Raw genomic sequence first — 19,178 nt, 5'->3', positions numbered from 1 at the left:
TAGATTTATCCTGCAAGATGATCACTGCTCTTCAAAGTCTGAAGTCCATCTCACCTTGTTTCAGATGCCACAGGGCTTCCAACTAGCATCCCTAAGCTTTCCCAGTCTTTCTGAGAGGGATGAGATTTGTCAAAGATAAGTGTGACACACAAATTACAACTGAGACACACACAGTCTACAGTGTGGGCTACAAAGAGACAAACTTCAGAGCACAGTGATCATAAATTTGCCTGTAAGCCTAGGCAATGGTAAGAAGTACAAAGAGAAAGTATTTTTATGTATGAAATAATATATATACACATACTAACATACCAAATCAAAAAGCAGTTCAAAGAATAGGACACAGCTATCTTGTCTGCACTCAAAAGGCAAATGAGATTAATGGATATGCATTTTATTCTGCTAGCAAGGGCAGAATAGAAGACACTGCAAAATTTTGTTGGTAACTCTTCTAGGTACTGACTCCTCTACTTAGTATCCTCAGGAATAAAGCAACACTTATGAGATGAGCATCTTATCACTTGCATTTCAAGGAGGTTTAAACAAAGACATTTAGAACACAATTTATAGTTGTGAACTATATATTCTGAACACAATGTAATAGTTGTTGATGTCTTCAGAGAACTTTTGATTGCCACTTCAGGTCCTTTTTCCTTCATGCTTCCTGGTTAAGTAAGTTCAGAAGCTAGAAAAAGCTTTTTCCAACTATATAAAAAAACCAATCTAAGCGCCTTGTATTCACAGGCCCACTTGAGTCTACACAGATGTCATAACAAAGCAACCTGGACAGACTGACTTTAATCTTTCAAGCGCCTGTAACTTAATAATGAAACCTGAGAAGGCATGACTTGAAATCTGCACACAAACCACTGCAAGCTGCACTTTTGTCCCCACTACACCCTTCCTGGCACTGCTTTCTGTTCCAAATCAGAAAAAAACCCCACATTTATCAGTCCTAGTCCAGTCAGAAAGCAGTAATAGCAGCATTTTAACCTACTTCTTTGCATTAAACACATAACCTTCAATATTTGTGAAAACACAACTTACTTACTGAATTTTTTTAACTCTTACTTTCACAAAGAAATTAGAACATTTTCTCAAACTTTAAAAAAAGTATAACTAGGTCACTTCTTCCCCTGAAATGTTGCTGTTTGGCTTATATTATGGTATAATGTATTAATCAAACAATGCCAATCCAGTCCTTCCACTAAAATTCTAATTTTTAGCTCAAATTCCCCTTCTCTAATCTGAGATCGTTCTTTTCTTATTCATGTAAGTTAATCTAGAAAACCAGAAATATCTCAGCACATGTATTTTATCTTACTGCTTTGTGAGATTAAATTTACTTAAAACAGATAGGCTACGCTCTCATTGGTATAAAAGGATTTATAAAATACTGGAAAAAATTACCATCATGGCTCCTGACACCACCCTTGGGAAACACTGTCAAGTTACAAGACTGTCTCATGAGTTTTCCTCACTACATAGAAAAATCCAGAACTTTAAATTGAACACTTCTGATGTCTTGCATGAACTTTTTTTTTTAAAGCAGCATTAAACTATAAGTGCTTGCAGATTACATCTGGTTTTGGTCTGTACTGGCTGGTAAAGCAAGCAAAAGAAGTTCTGGACTAGCACAAGCTTAACACTCCTAAACAACAAAAAAAAAATTCTTGAAAATTACAATCTTGCTGATAGAATAGTATCAAGCTTGTGAAGGACTCTATGTTAAGTTTAAACTGGATTTAAGGAAAGCTGACTAATTTAAGCATTTGCATACTGTACAATGATTATTTCTGGACAGGTAGGTTTATTTTTTTTTTCCTTCCAGTACTTTCACAGTCACACTAAGTAAGGAAAATTCTCTTTAGAAATATGAAGCATGCTATTTTAAAGCACCTGATCCAGCAAGTTCTAGCAAACATGAACTATCCTGATCTTTCTCATTATTTTCAGCCACTTGTACCACTCATGCTGTATTTTAAGCATGTATTGAAACTCATATTGTTTTACTTCTTTATTAGCTAAAAACATCAAAGCCATACTAAGCTGTGGACATGCACATTCCAAGAGCAATGACTGCAACTACTTGAGGGAAAAAACAGTGATTTTAGGGATTTTCTGCCTTTTTGAATAATTTCCATGGTGAAGATTATTTGTGATCTCAATGGCTTCCTTCATTTTTAGCATCTCCTACATTCACTGAAACTTACTCTGTCTTGACTGAAGTTTTTAAGCTATGGGGTCAAATGGGATAAGCATGACTTAGATTTATATCTATAAACCACTGGTTAAGAATATATGCCATACACATCCACAGGACTACACCCTCACAGTCACATCTTTACCATAAGATTGTCCCATGTACAATTTTGATGAGGGAAATTAAAGAGTTTATTCCATCATTCTACTCATTTGGGTACAGCACAGAATACCATCTATACCAAATTCCCTCAATTCCAAAAGAAATGAAAGCAATCAAAAGTACTTTTACAACAGCCTGCTCTAGACTAGAGTAGAAAGAAAGGTCTCTGCTCCATCTTGAGTACCATTTTCATACTTTGTGAGGTGGGGTTGTTTAAAAGGTATTTTAATTGGTTGGTTTGGGTTTTTTTAATCAACTTTGCTGTCATAAGCAAGATCTGGAAAACTTTCTATAAAATGGTAAATCACTGATAAAGGTAAGCGTACCCATAACTATATTAATTTGCACTAAGAAAAACAGTGCCAGGTACAAATTGTGCAGATGCAACAAAAATCAGTTCTTGTTTCCTTGTTTCTTCAGGGTATGATGAAGGAAGCAACACTAAGACACTTAAAGAAAGAAGGCAACACTAAGACAGATACAGCTGATGCATTTTTTTCAGCTTGACAGGTATGCCTCCTACTCTTTGTAGCCTAATCAGGCACACATGCCCCTCTTCCTGATTTGTACAGAAATCTGATCTCCTGTTAAGATCCTATACTCTGGTTTCCACTCCTTACACATGAATTTTCTGAACAGCAATGCATGGAACAATTAACATTAGTTAAACTTCTCACCAAGAAATCCTTAAGGGCTTGTGAAGTAAGAGTTCAAGTAATTTGGACCTTAGCTAGGTAGCTTTGGCATGCCCTCATCCTACCAAAATCCCATACACAGCTTGCTCTAACTTTGAGAAAAATTCCATGCTGGAATAAAGTCGTAACCAACAAGCTTGACCTATGCTGGTCTGAGCAAATTTGGCTTGAGTTGCACAAAGGCATGAGGTAAGAGGAAAAAGTCAAGTACATGATTGCTTGTGAGGAGATCTGCTTCCCTCTGTGTTAACCTTGACTGGATGCACAGTGACTCAGCTCACAGATCACCTTCTCCGAAGAGTGTCCAGGGTCTACACCTGCTCCAAGCTCCAGGCTCTCACTCTGGAGCAGATCCAAACAGAAAGCTCCCTACTGAGATGACCTGCTGGGTTACTGTGAGCCACTAGGGCTGCACAGGGATGTGAGCAGGGAGCCCAGCAGGCCCAGCAGCCACCCCCTGCCCCGGCTGTAGCCTACCGTGCCTTTGTCCTGCAGGCACATCATCAGCGTGCAGACGTCACCCGTCGCTTGGTGGTTCACCAGCACCATGGCTTCATCTTCTGACACTGCTTTGACATCATCACCCCATTCCACTACTATCAATAAAAAAAGAAGGTAAATTTAACAATGAGAACGTGGACATTTTTCTATCAACAAAACGACCCCACACCCAGACTACAATCATAAAGAAACCTACATGCTACAAGTCAATTTATATTGGCACTTAGCATAGGGCAGGAATATTAGCAAGAGTGTTTATCCAAGCAGGGGGTATCCAGCTCAGTTTGAAACTGCATGCACAGAATAAGAAGAAAACAAAAATACTCTACCAGAACATGTGCACAGAGATTGATCTTTTTGTGTCATTACACCATTCTATATTTAGGGTCTGAAAATTACATAAGCTTTTTGACCCAGCTTTCATATTCATCTATCTCACCTCATTAGATTAAAAAGAAAATTATATTGTCAACTCTGGGTTTTGCTGGCTGGGCTTGGTTTGTTTTTTTTTTTTTTATTTAGCAAGTTTTTTTCATTTCTACACTCACTATTATTATTCTACTCCAGTAAAAGCAAAACAAAAAATCTGTATTTGGATCATTAGGTTTAAAATGCTACGTCAAACAAACTCATTCATTCAAATCTAAACAAGTTAGCTAAAGGCAAAGAAGTGGGTTCAGAAAATGCTGCTCAGATGACAGAAACTATTAGTTAATACTTCATAGACCAGATGCTCCAGTGGCAAGAATGATGTCAGAAGGAAGATACAGTTGATTATCACCCAACACTAACACTGACTATCAAAACCATGCTGAGATAAGGAAGAGGGGTTAAATTTGATAGTTCCATCATCATGAAGTAAGTAAGTGGAGAAAGAGAAGACTGTCTCCCAAAGAACACAGGATGGGAAACCAGTTTACAGTGTGCTGTAAACTAAAGACCAGAATATGTCTAATGCTGCTACTGGGGCAAAGAGACAAGTGAATAGAGTCTGTCCTTCTTCAGTGAGAGCGATGGACACTGCAATAATGGACACTGCAGTGCAGGGTTAAGGGAAAGGATGGAGACAGGCAGAGGAGCTCTGTGAAGTTCCAAAAGAAAAATAAGATGCATTGCCCGTGCATGTAGGACATAACTTTTTCTGTGTTTGTTCTGTACCTTCAGAGGTTCCTACTGGCTATAATTTTCAGTTCTGACAACAAACAGAATATTTCACCTGCACTACTGACTCTTTTGTACTGTTAAAAGTTCTTCAGGCAGTGAAAAACTCTCAGCACAGGCTAATTACTGTCTTTTAAAAGATGGTTTATCTGATGCAAAGGTAATAGGCTACGCACTGAAGACAAGAAGCAATAATCCATGCAGAGCTTCCCTGTCCTTGAAGAAATCAATTAGTATCACACTTTAAAAAACTGCCACTTTATTACTTTCTAACAGCTCCAAAATTAGTACTGAATTGAGACTTGAACACAAAATAAAAAAAAGAAAATGCTGTGTTTGGTCACAAATAGATGAAATCAGGCTAGAGACATGAGGGTGAAGAGAACTATCCATTCCATAATGTTCAATCTCCTTTCCTTTCCTGGGAAAGCTAAGCACAGATCTCTCCTTATTTGTCTCACCATGAACTGGGAAGAGCCCCTTTATCCCTCCTCCCCACTATGTGCACATTCCCTGCAATGCCCTCTCTCACTCCATGAACACTGGAAAATGCCTGGCCATGGCAGCTGGAGTTGACCTTCCTTATCAAGTGTTGCACATATCTCACCATGGCAGTGTCCCACAGAGCAAGAAATTAAGATGAAAGAGAATTGTTTTAAAGGGAAATGAATCAACCACATACCAACTTTGAAATTATTACATCAGTGTTTCTATTAAGCAGCCAATATACAATAGTCCTACTGAACTGTGGCTTTCTAAAAGTAATAAAACCTAAGTACGAAATATATCAAGTATCTACAAAATTACATTTCTCAAAAGTAGCTAATTGTTTCCAAATAAAACTATTTTATTTCTAGATCACTCAGAAAATAAATGCATTTCCTTACTATAAATATTTCCCTGGAACATAGCAATTTAATACTAATAATTTAAATTGTAGAACAGTTTAACATTAAGCTCTCCAAAAATGATTCAGAAATCTAACTTCACAATGGATTAAAATGAAGGTCATGACTGAAAAATACAAGCCATGAGAAGCAGCATACAGTTGAAAACAGCTAAAGAGGAGAACTTATAAAGCTCAATTTGCTATAAAAAAGTACACTTTTAACATACTAGGTGAAGACTAATGTTTGACTTTGAAACTTTCAGATAGGCCCAGTCAAAGAAATACAGGGGAAAAAACCTCTCATTACCAATTTTACCTACTGTTGTTAAATACAAGAGAGTATAAAACAAACAAGCAGCTCACAATGCACTAACAGGCTTCAGCTGAGAAGCAAGAAAAAGGTGAGCTCCAAACACAAGGTGAAGAAAAATGAAGTTTGATTTAATTCTTCAAGCTGATTGACTCCACTCATTGCACCTATCAAGCAGCCAAGCCAAGAGCTCAGCTGACAGGTAGTGGGTTATTAAATCCCAGGGTACCAGCTGGCCTCCCTCTTGCTTCTTCCCCCTCTGTCACTACTCCTCAGGCAACCAGGCTGTCTCTTGTGCTTAGTAACGCTTTATGGTCAATTGATTGACCTGGTTATCAAGGAGAACAGAATCACTTTGTCCAAGTCCTTCACAGAGCATTTCTGGATTGAAAAGAGAACAGCAAACCACAGAAGTGTGCAGAAAAACCACTGCCACTGCTACAGTTTTATAAAGAAGAAAAAACCAAACCCTCAAATCTCTAGAGTTTTAAGTTCACTGTGTCCCTTTAAATTCTGTGGGGGGAATAAATGCTCATTTTCAATTTTCTCCCCACACAAAGAAGAACCTTTTGCTTTAAGAAATACTTGCACTATTACATTCCTCCACTGCAGCTGGAAACATTGAAATCAAAACCTCAGCTGCATGGCAGCAGAACCAACAACACTGCTTTGCTCCACTGTAAGAAGACAAAAAACAGCTTAAAGGCAAATATTTGTTACTTGAGGTCCTGAGATCCAGCAAACTTTCCTCCACAGCTTTTTTCTACTGCCAGAGCACATTTCTTAAGACAGCAATTCTGTGTCTACAGGCTGACAATAGTTACAATTTCTGCAAATGCAGTTTAACATAGTAAAATAACATAAAGGGAATAAAGAGCAGGAAATCATTTTAATGTGGCAAGACAAGTGATTTAGCTTAAAGAGACTTCACTTGTGACTTCAGGTTGTGAGCAAAAGGCTTCACCAGAAAAGGATGAAGACAAATCTACTTGCAATTACATGAGCCCCAGGACAGAAATATTTATCCTTCTCTCATAAAAAGAAGTGCAAGATGTACAACATCAAGAAAATATTTCATTTAATGAGCTCCAGACTTAGCTCTTTATGAGCTAATTCTTATAGAGCTTCAAGAAGAGAACAAAAGTAATACAATTTTCCATATTTTTACTGAACTATTACTAGTTATTTCAGGTTCTCAGAACACTTGGCTACTTTGTAATCATGTCCTTAATGTAACTGTCTGCATGCAAGTGATGCTATGAATAAATATTCAAGCACTTCAATTACAGTATGTCATGAGGCTCAGCAAAGGACTACTAACCTAACTAACCATTCATTAGATTTATTTTTTAGTTTTGAATATACCTGGAAGAATGGCACTCTACTTATTTGTGCAATTGCTCAGACATTAATATGAACAACTTCTTTCTGCATACTGTATTTTAAAACTTAAAAAATGCTCTGAAACTTTCAGCATCTCTTCTTTGTTATAGACAGTAGTTTCACTACAGTGTCCCCTAAGAATTGGCATAGATCTCCTTGGCCTCATAACAACTTAAGTCCTAATTTATTATTTCAAAAAGCCCTGAGTTTTAAAGACTGACATTTTATGGCAAGGTCAGGAAGTCACCTTAAGCATTCCAGTCACAACTACTAAAACACAAATCACCTAAAAGTTACAATATACGTAAACATGTAACTGATTTGGATATCCACTCTTTTTGCTACTTAGGCTTGAGTCCACGCAACATTCACAACTTTCTCTAGAAGCTGGAAGAAGTTAAGAACTTCCACACCAGAACTTTCCACAGAATCACAGAATGGGTAAGGTTGGAAGGAACCACAGTGACTCATGCAGCTCAACCTCCCTGCTCAAGCAGGCCCATCCCAGAGCACACGGCACAGGATTGCATCCACACAGTTCTTGAATATCTCCAGTGAGGGAGACTCTCCACAACTTCTCTGGACAACCTGTTCCAGTGCTTGGTCACTGTGCAGTAAAGTTTTTCCTCATATTCAGGTGGAAATTCGTATGCATCAGTTTCTGCACATTGTCCTTGTCCTACTGCCTGGCACCACTGAGCAGAGCCTGGTCCATCCTCTGACATCTCCCTTCAGACACCTAAGAATTTGATTGATGAGGTCCCCTCTCAGTCACCTCTCTCATCTTTTCCTCCTAAGAGAGATGCTCCAGTCCCTGCATCGTCTTTGCAGACCTCCACTGGACCAGCTCTGGTAGCTCCACATCTCTCTTGTACTGAGGAGCCCAGAACTGGACACAGCACTCCACATGCGGCCTCACTGGAGCAGAGCTGAGGGGCAGGATCACCTCCCCTGACCTGCTGGCAATGCTGTCCCCAGTGCACCCCAGGACACTGCTGGCCTTCCTGGCACAAGGTGCTGATGGCTCACGGACAGCTTTGGTGTCCACCAGGACTTAGAGGTGATTCTCACAGAGCTGCTCTCCAGCGGGCCAGCTCCCAGACTGTGCTGCTGGTGCACAGGGTTATTCCTCCCCAGGTACAGGACCCTGCCTTTTTAGACCCCTCCATCGTTTATTTTCCCTTCTGATCACTTGCATCCATTTCACAAGACTTCATAAAAACTCGTTCCAAGAAGCTGCAGACTGGCAACTGTTAGAACAGAACAGATCCACCTTTAGTAGATCGCTTGGAAACCTCCAGCAACAAATAAACAGCATTATTGAGGAACAGCCTTCCTCAAAAGCTACCTAGCAGAAGGAATGTTATTGTAAGGTATTGAGCAGTGACTAATGCCTGACAACGAGGTTTCTATCTTTTAAACATTTCCCCTCTTAGTCAAGCGTTTATGTCTGGCAAGTTGCAATCCTGCTTTACTGTTATTCACTAACAACTCAAAGCATGTTTCAACTGGAGTAACCATGTAGAGTTGTTCAACTCATTTGTCTCTCCTTAATAGATGGGATTCTTTGATAGCTGACATTACGAAATCCCAGAAGTGATGCCAAAGGTTAAATACTACTTAGATGTTTTTTACCCTTCACAAAAAGGTTAAGGTATTTATCTCTGAGCACTGGTTGTCTACAGTGAAAAAAAGGAAAACAAAAAATGGACTAAGCTAATTACCATACAGTTAGTCTTTTACACTTATTAAGCATGTATTTTAGGGTCAGAATGTATTTCAAAGCACCTACATAAAATCAGACATATACTACTTCAAAGAGAAAAACAGCTCTTCTTATCCCACCCATTCCTTCCAAAATTCCAACTGCCAAGGAAGGTTTTTAGTAACACACAAGAGGTACAGATGATGAATAAAAATACAGCACAGAAAAGGAAGAACATACATACAATATCATATCTCATTAAACATAGCTTCACTTCATATACTGTCCTTCTTCTATTAAAGAATGTACCCTTTCTAACAGAAGTATTGTTGACTTCAAGGCTACCACAATATCCATATCTTTAGGTGGTAAACATGCAATCTCAAACCAAAATTCGCTAACAAAAAGAGCATCCTTTACAGATAACTTGATTCAGATTGTTATGATGACAAACTGACTGCACTGACAATTTTCCCCTTTATTTCAATCAAGAAAAACACTTGACATGGAAAATTCAGAGTAGGAACAGAAGCTAGGGAAGGGAAGGCTGCAAATAAAGGGAGGTTATTCCTACAATATATGTTAATAAGCCAAGGCTGGGTTTAAGATGTCCCAGTCACCATCTTTGGTTTTTTGTGACCAACCATTTTGCACACCTCTATGCTTCATTGTATGAAACAACACAAATTTCTTTTTGCTCTCAGTTCTTCTTAGCTTCTGTTCCCTCCTCCTGCAGTTTAAAGTCAGATGTGCTTTGTGGACAAGAACACTTCAGTAGTCACAATATTTATCCCCTAAGTCAACCCACCCTCTTACTTCAATTAACCAACAGTCAGAAGTGTTAAAAACAGGAGACAATTACAACACAGGTGCCCTGGCTCTGTCACCTCTCTAACCAAGCCAAGAACCAGGTTCTTCCCAAAGCACAGCAGTTCCTTTTAGAAAGAGGCTCTAGCAATGACTGCTTTTGAAGACTGACTTAATTTTCCTGGAGTGCACGTTCAAGACCTCAAGGGTACAGTTTACTTGAGTTCTATAATTCACTGGCACAAGAGATGACGCTTGTGGCTGAAGAGAGGGCTCCTTTTACCCATATGTGAATGAGAATCAATAATCAGCAAAACCTTAGCTCACCTTCAAGGAAGCAAACTTCTTCCACTGACTTAAGCACTGGCAATACCATTTCAAGAGCTTCAGCATTTCGCAGTTGTATTAGGCAAGCAGTTTACATGATGAGAAAACTTTTAAAATTAAAAGATCCTGTCAGAATAACAAGCTATGACCACAGCAGATATTTAAGGAAGAGCTCCAATATATCTTAAGAATTACAAGAACATGTCTTGCACTGGACATACCCCCCACATTTTCTGGAGGTCTCAGTTATTTCATGCTGCTCTCACAACACTGCCTGACATGTAGAGGCACCCAAATCCTACATCTCATAGTTTTGATCATCCAAATTGGAAGCCCAGCTATAGATGGTGGTGCCTGCTCCCAAGGAGCAGTACAAGTCACAGTGTTTGCAGCCCCACAGGTAAACAGGAACTGTGAGATGTGAAGGTTGATGTCAACTTTCATGACTACAGTAGTAATGAACTGTAGCAGCTGAGAAGGAACCCCGCTGTCTGTTTTGCTGTTTCTATTCTTAGAAAAGCAACTGCAAGACTGAAGAAGGAGATGGAGTGCTGAAATCCTTTTGAAGCACCTCGTGCTCATGAGTCACAGCACTCGCAGAAGGAGCGAGCTGAGCAGCACATTCCTCCCCAGTGACAGATAAAATACATTAACCACTCAGAAGAACATCAATGCATTCATGAAGTAATATCCTAAAGCTTTAATACCTTACAGACTGCAGATGGTATAATGGCCAGGAGAAAAAAAATAGTTTGTTTGAAGTCTAGAAGGAGAAGCAAAACAGTGGGGTAGTCTAGCAAGTTTTCTCACCATTAAAGAATATTTCAAAATAAAAAATCAGCACAAGGTAAGGTTATTAAGGGATACTGCAATTAAATATCGGGCCTAAAAGTTGAAAATTATCCTGACAAGTTTTAAAGTACGCACACAAAAAATTACCTAGTTAGAAGCACACTGTCACCAGGGCCCCAAAAAGGCAGATGAATCTGAGCCAAGAGTAAACACAGTTCAGATTAACTGCCACCACTTCAGTTTATGCGCAAAGCTGACATCCTGTACCATTCTGCTCATTCCCAGTTACAGTGTGGAAAGAAATAACGTTCAAAAACATCTATTTCCAACATGAAATAGAGACTAATTTTACAGGACTGTCTTTAAGATTACCATAAACCAAAAAAAAGGATGTAAGCTAAAGATGAACTTCTGCCTTTTCCTGGTCAAAAGCCTCTAAACGCTGGGGATGACCAAAAAGTTGTAATGCCATAAGTGATGGAAGCAAAGAATCATATTTTCATAAATCAATTTTTAAAGAGGTTCTGAATAGAAGGATCTCAGCTAAGTTGTTACATAGTGCAAAGACAAGATTTGCAGCTTACTAAGACTGCACAATGGAAGTAACCTCATTTGAAAATCACTGATCACAAGATCTATCGTATGAAAAAAATGTCACATGGAATTTTGGTCCAGAGATGTTTTACTCCTCCTTAAACAGAGAGTATGGATTTGAAAATTTTAAGAGACAGCCAAGACATACAATTTTTTTTTACCATTCTGCACTTTGTGATTCAAGTCCAAGGTCAGAGAAGATGATGGAAACAGCACAGACTACCTCCACTCATAGAGGTTGGCACTTACTTAATTAGACCTGTTGTCAGACAAGGCTGTGGGTCCTGTATTTTGGTCTGTTTATCCACAGGAATAATTTTTACAAGTGAAAAAGGATTTTCACCAATTAAGCACACAACTTTAAATACTGAATCCACATAATACTTTTCCATTGTTTTAAAATGCAAGAGTCAACATTTCAGGGTTTCACCTGTAACACTGATGTCTGCTTTTACAAGAGGCAAATTTGATGCTGGACTACCCTAAGCCCTACCTTAGAAGTCCTTTTCAGTGTACTGTATATTCACATGACAGTAATTTAACTATGGTTACAATGCAAACCATATCCTAATTGCAAAGAAAACTCTATCTGTAAGGCTGCTTTATGAAAAACAGCCTGGCTTTTCTAGAATTAAAAAGAAAAGTTACTTTGAAAGCAGCAATTCTGGAATACAACACCACTACAACATTCCCAGCATGCTTTTTTGCAAAAGCTTAAGTACTACAGAGGAATGAGAGAGAAGGAAAGAGTGTTGGTTTTCTCTGGTAAAACAACATCCCAGTGCTGCTGGGTAAGGAAAATATGCTATGAATACAAAGTTTCCTATTATTGTTACCCTTATCACCCTTTCAAGCAAACAGCAGTTGGCTGAGGCTCTGTATTTTTAATAACTTGAACCCAGCAGGTTGCTACAGCACTTTACCCATGCTCATCTGCACCATCACTGCTGTGCCACTAAGCAAGCAGGAACAGAGCTGACAAACAGGCTCTGACTCAGCAAACACCGACAGGAACAGAAGTGCTACGGCACTTTTCTCTTTATTTTCCCTTTAAAAACTACTGTTATCTTATAAAAATGACCCATCTGCTGCATGAGTGGAGAACTTGTTCCCTCCTGGGTTCAAGTTAGAAAATACCATAGGACTTCATGCTCAGTATATGAAGTGGGGGGAAGAGGGAAGAAGCAGGATGTTTGCAGGGATGGTGCTTGTCTTCCCCAGCAAACACGTGTGCGATGGAGCCCTGCTTTCCCAGGGATGGGATGGCTGAACACCTGCCCGCCATGGGAACTGCAGAAAGATTTCCTTGCTTTGCTTGTGTGCCCACCTTTTGCTTTCCCCATTAAACTTGGCTTCAACCCATGGGTTTTCTCACTTTTACTTTCAATTCTCTGCAGATCCTGCTAGTGGGGGAGTGACCCAGCAGCTGTGTGGGGCTTGGGGGGTGGCTGGGGTTAAACCATAACAAAGAGCCACTGAGATGATGAAGGAACCAGAGCATCTTCATAGGAGGAGAGGCTGAGGGAGCTGGGACTGCTCAGACTGAAGAACAAAAAAGCTTCAGAGGGAAAATCATGCCCATGTGTCAGTACCTGAGAGAGACCCAGAGAGAAGTGTAAAGATGGCTTATCCAGACTCTTCCCTGCAGTGTCCAGTGACAGGCTGAGAGGTAACAGGGACAAATAAAAAATACAGGATACCCCACTTCAACACAAGGCAAAAAACCCCCACAACAACCACACCACCAAAGCATCTTTACTATAGTATGTTTCCAGGTTGCACAATGAGGTTGTGAAACGTCCGTTCAAACCCTGACAGGACACAAACCTGTGCAACTAACCTGGCTTTGAGCTATATGATCCTCAAAGTCCTAAAAACCTAAACAATTCTAACAGCCTGATACCAGGAGGAAAAACACAGTGTTAACAGAACTCTCTCTTAGTGGATACGTGCAGCTACAACAAAACCTACAACTTCATCCTGCAGCATGAGAAGGAGCAGCTTTTACAATCACAAAGCACATATTGCAAATAAAAACTGGCAACGTTTTTCTGTCTTACTGCTGCAGAACTGCAGCAAAGATAAATCTGAAAGATAGTTCAAATCTTAATATGAAAGAAGCAGAGTATGATTCATCTGGGATCATCAAACTCAGGAAAAAAAGTGGGACCAACCCCAGGAGCTGGAGGCAACAATGCATTTTAGCCATTCAGAATAAGCCATTGTGTTCACTGCTAGGAAGTCTTGATATTTTCATCTGAAGATCTTCATTTAGATATTTTTCTCTTTAGCTACAGTATGGAAACTCCTCTATGGACACTGTTTTGTCTGCATGACAAACATAACACATGAAAGCAGCGAGACTGAAACTGAACTACTTTAGGTTACTGGAACACCAAGATACCCAAATTACTATTTAATGCTCAGATACAGCTAGTGACACCTACTCAAATACAAAACTTAAGAGCAATAACAAGTAAACAAAAAACTCCAACATGTAAAGTGGGAAGGCCCCAATTATTTCCCACATTATCTTTATCCAAGATATTTATCTAAAATAGTTACCTAAGCTGCTCTTATACTTGAGAAGCAGAAGAGAGTCACTGCAACATCACAGGACAATCTGTGCTGGTGGGAAAAAAAACCCCAAAACTAGAAGGGGCAAGCCAGCACAATCAGGGCTATCAGAAGATGGCATGATGGGGCAGCAAGCCCCAGCTGAACCAGGATGAATCCTTACAGAACTGTGGTTGGCCACGCTGGAAGACCTGCTGGGCAAGTCTGGTTGGGCCAACGAGAAAAGCATAAGCAGGACAAGTCACCCAGGTTACCTTCAAAATTGCTGTGAATTTCTTTCTGAAACAAACTTGTTAGGCATGTTGTGGTCTCTAAAGCATAGCAAGTGTAGAATTTTGTTCTTTTAAAGAACATGTTTAGAACATGCTGAAAACCTGCATCCTCCCCACACTTTTTTGTAGGCTGATGTACAAGATAAAGTAAAACACCCTTGGTACAAAATTTTTGTAGCCATATGTCACAGAGATACAGAGCCACTACTTAGGAGGCAGGGACAGGGTGACAGCTGCTTAATTTTTAGTGGGCTTTGGATTTGTTTGGGGAAAGCAAAACAAAGAAAAAATTTTCTCCCCAAGAGAGCAGTCTGAAAGCACACCCCCTGTCACAGTTCAAGTACTGCATCCCAGCAATAACCTGAGCTGCCTTTGCAGAAGCAACTGACTAGGCAGCAGAAATCACCCAGAGGCTGTACCAAAAACTACAGTACCATTACTACGGTTTCCTTTTGAGTCACTAGCAATGGTATGCATTACTAATCTGATCCTGCTGCTTGTCTTTCCAGATGTGAAACTCCCCTGATGCCAAAAAGACTCTTTCAGAAGGTACTGCACTTGCCTCAACTGCTAAGGTGGCTCAGAAAGTACAGCTCGCACATCGAACAGCCTTAACAAGCTAATAGATATAGGGATAAGGCAGTCAGACAAAACCCAGTCAGGGTCTGGGGGAGACAATGCCCAGAAAGGAGAGCCAATTTTTCAGCCCTAGAGCAAAGGGATGCATCTCAGATTGTGTCATCAACACCAAAAAACAGTACACTAACCCAAATGTGTGAAAAACCCCATTAGGATAATGGTCTCTCCTCCAGACAGAGCTCTCTCTTTCAGAGTGGGGGTAAGGCTGAAACCTGCTTTGCAATCTCAGCTGTTCACTCTGGGAATCCTGATGTAAACTGGCCAGCCTAGACCAAGCTGGCCAAAACTAATAACCAACAAGTCACTGCCCAGGAAGACAGCACTCCCACAGCTCCCATTCAACTGTTCAGCTGCTTCTGCAGAGGTGCATGCTGTTTGGGATCAAATTTTCCTCTTTATATGACAGAAACAGGGTCTGCACTGTGTAGTCCAGAATAATGTAAATAATGGGGAAACTGGATAAACTGGATAAAGACTCACTGAAAAAAAATGCACTTCCAAGGCAAAAACAAGGCTTTAAATAAATAATTGGAAAAAAATCTGTAATGCTGTTCCAAGAAGAAAATAAAACATGAGCTGTTTTATGGCTATAAAGTCTGATGGCTATAAAGAAAAAAAGGTAAGAATCATCTATTATCATAGATAGGTAAATAGGTGGATGCAATCCACACTTGATTTTTCTGCTTTTGAAGTGGACAGATTCAAGTCCTGGTTGCTTCTGAGAGCAATACATAAGACTTGAAAGAATTTATTACAGAAACTTTAAGTATATTCTGCTGATAACTGCTGAGGTGCTCAAAGTCAAATCCTGATAAAGACTGCAGAAGATGTTCATTGTTACTTTTGAAGGAGCAAGCTCTACCACTACAAAGTTCTGCAAAAATTGCTGTTTTACTCTTTAGAGGGGGAAAAAAAGTGTTGAGGTATTTTGAAAGCCACAGTTCCAGCCATACAGAAAATTCTGCTCTCACTTAGTCCAGATCCTCCAGTAAATTAAAAGTAGGGCTTTAAAGAGCAAGTAACTGGTGGCAGATAGCAATGAAATGGCCCAGGAAGAGATGGCCAGTTCCTCTCCTTTTCAGATTTGCAGATTGCAAGCTTCCAATATAATAACAAGGAAACCAGGGCATCTTGAAGCTTTTCAGATGTTTTTCCCAAAAAACACAGCTGCAGAAATGACACGACATATGCAGCAATTTTCCAACAAATATCCCAAGGCCATGCTATACCAAGTCTTTCTGGGAACAGCAGAAGAACTCAGCCAAATTTAGTTATTACATCCTGCATGGGGACTGGAAAGGGTGGCCAGCAATGAAAACACACTTGTTGTAAGTCTCGTTCACATTTTTCACTGAAAGTTTTAAGTTACTGTATGATTTGGGTCTACAAACTTTTCAGAGCACTACCCAAGAGACTCTTGGAGGTAAAAGGTATGCAGAATCCTGGAAACTGTCACTGCTTTCTCCTTTCTTGCAACCCAATTTCTCACAGGAAACTGATAAAACACAGCTATTCTAGAGCACTTACATAATAGTTAGAGAGGTAACTCACCAAGGGTTTTCTGGTAGCCATGAAAATCTCTGAAGTGCCTTGAGGTTTATGAAACACAGGAACCAGAAAACTGCAATCAGACTGGAAGTGAGCAAACATTGCTTTTTCTTTATACAAGATGTGGAACTTGCTTGAACTCCAAGTGAGAGTTTGCCTTCATCTCTCCCTACGTAGAAACCCTAATTAATAGCATGGTGAAAAGGCCTGATCAGCCCCAAGCATTCAACTGCTTAGCTCTGAACTGCACCACTGGGACCAGGGGCAGGCAAGGGTTACAGCAAGAGGGCACACAGCAAGAAAAGCTGCCAGAGTGACAACAGTTAAGGACTAAGACTGTGCTCTTCAAAATACAAGCTACGTTACAAAAAAAATCTAATTACACGACTAAGAAAGGAAACCATTTCCTCAGTGTTCAAATCAACTGGGCTCAGAAAAACATGGTATTTCATCTATCCTTTAAATAAGTCATATTGATTAAATACAAACAAACAAAAGCAGGTCTTAATCTGCTTTTCCTCCTCAGGGAAACAAATTGCATGACTTTAATCAGTGGCTGAAGGTTCAAGTCAAGAAAACAATACTATTAGTGGAAGTCAAGATTCTACCTGTGGTAAGACCACCCCTATATCCCAGTTTGATCATTACCTTCTGTTTGCCTGAACCAAGTTGACACCTTGCAGTTACCTCTTCATATTCTTCAGTTCTTGCCTAAGTTACCACAACAAGATGCGACGATGTCTTGTTTTACAGCCAATGTTTCTCAGCCCAGCTCACTGTCCAGTACAAATAATCACCACATAAAAGCAGTGCCAGGAAAATCCTTTACTTTTAGATTACTTTGGTCAAACAGCCTACATGGGAAAGGCAAAAGGCCCTTTTCTGCATTTATTTGTGGTTTCCTTACAGTGACCATTTAAATCTTTTCAACTTGTCAAGTCTGGACAGAAAAAACACATACTGAGCACCTGAATGATCACAAGAACACTTGAGAAGGCAGATGTAGCATAATCTGAAAATCAATATCCTCAAGCCATAAAACTGGCTGCTAATCAGCAGCTGCAGCATTACTCTCCTCTCCACCCACACACCTCTGTGCCCTCCTCCAGCTGCAGCAGGACAGTGTGGCCATGTGCCACAGAACACAGCCAGGCACTGGACATGCTCAACCTGCACCACGGAGGGGCACGCTTCAAAATGAAAGGCCTGCAAAGAATCAAAAAATAACTACATTCAAATGCAAGAAAAAAGGATAAACCTTTTAAGAGAAGTGTTAAATGTTTCCATCATTATGTTTCAAGGACTTTAAAAAACTTCTCATCTAAAACCTACCACAAGGAAGTTGTAACACGAACTGTGAAAAGACTGTCCCTTGGACCTGTAAGATACCAGGGTAATTTTTTCCAAATAATGGATTTTATAAAGGTTGGGGGAAATGATGTTCAGTTACCACAAATTTAATGAAATAATTTAATCACAAACCAATTAGAAGCTAATGATGCAAATAAATATAATAGCAAATGCCTATATTTAGTTTTATGTTTCTGTTTATGCAAAATCCATTATTAAAACAAGAGGCCACAGTAAGTTTGTAAAGCATGCTGGAATGTGTATGATACCTATTCTAGCTGGAAACTTATGTATTACTTTTGTTGGTATGACACAACAAATAAGAACAAAACATCTTATTAAATTGCCCCGAGTTATCCTATACAGTTCAGTGACTTTTAAGAATTAAGTGTGTGGCCAGGTTTCAGGTTGACAGTAAGCAGAAGCCCATCATAACATCAGAAATACCTTTGATGGCATAGTCAGGCTATCACAAATTAAGCAATTAGCAGGAAAAAACAGCCTCTCTCATTACATTATTCTAGCTGACGTACCTCAAAGCAGCAGCAGAAAGTTTACTGCTCCTAATTTTACAAAAAGTTTAGCATATGTTACTATTACAAAACAAATAATCCCCTTACACCTGCTGACAACTGCAAGAAGCACCTTGGATTTGTGGCCAAGTACTTGGAAGTACTTCAGCAATACCTTTTACTAACATAAAATAGTCAATCCCTAGAAACAAATTTATTGGAACATTCTGAGCAGATGATTCCAACACCTATCCTTCATGCTCGGTGCACAAACCAGTACTGAATGCACCTTTCAATGAAATGCTCAGGCTCAAATTGTGAAATATGCTACTGCAATGACAGTAATTGAGGCTTCTCTTTTTCTCTCTCTTTTCACTGCTCACATTAAAGAAAAATTCTACAGCTCAAATAAAAAAAGTTTCAATAGATTTAGAACAAATGGTGAAAATGACAGCAGAAAAAATGTTAGGGAACAAAAGAAGAAAAAGAACAGACTTTAGAGTAGTTCAGTTAAAAACTACTTTAGTGCAGAGCAGTTTCTCTGGAGAGCACCCATAAAGGGGTTGAACAACAGAGCTGTGAAAGAGACTGTGAAAATAAGCTTTTCCATTTCAAATATAGAAGGGTGCCACAAATGAAAGAAGATATGAGGACTCTCAAACTTCTGCTTTACAATTAAATGATTAATGTGAATATTTTTAAGTCTGTGTGTAGCAATGGGCACTGTAAGCACTTTAAATGCACCTTTTTA

At 39.5% G+C, this 19,178-nt stretch overlaps 1 protein-coding gene across 3 annotated transcripts in view; it reads right to left on the bottom strand.

The window, feature by feature from the left end:
- LPGAT1 (lysophosphatidylglycerol acyltransferase 1) overlaps positions 1-19,178 on the bottom strand; it is a 59,419-nt gene that overhangs the window by 27,605 nt on the left and 12,636 nt on the right. For all 3 annotated transcript variants that reach the window (XM_054514142.1, XM_036381193.2, XM_036381194.2), the window contains one exon: positions 3,538-3,656. In XM_054514142.1, the coding sequence (XP_054370117.1) occupies positions 3,538-3,656 (119 nt within the window). The remainder of the gene's footprint in view (positions 1-3,537; positions 3,657-19,178) is intronic.

The sequence above is a fragment of the Molothrus ater genome, chromosome 3 (genome assembly GCF_012460135.2).
Source record: "Molothrus ater isolate BHLD 08-10-18 breed brown headed cowbird chromosome 3, BPBGC_Mater_1.1, whole genome shotgun sequence".
NCBI classification, from domain to species: Eukaryota; Metazoa; Chordata; class Aves; order Passeriformes; family Icteridae; genus Molothrus; species Molothrus ater.
This window is presented reverse-complemented; position numbering and strand designations above follow the sequence as displayed.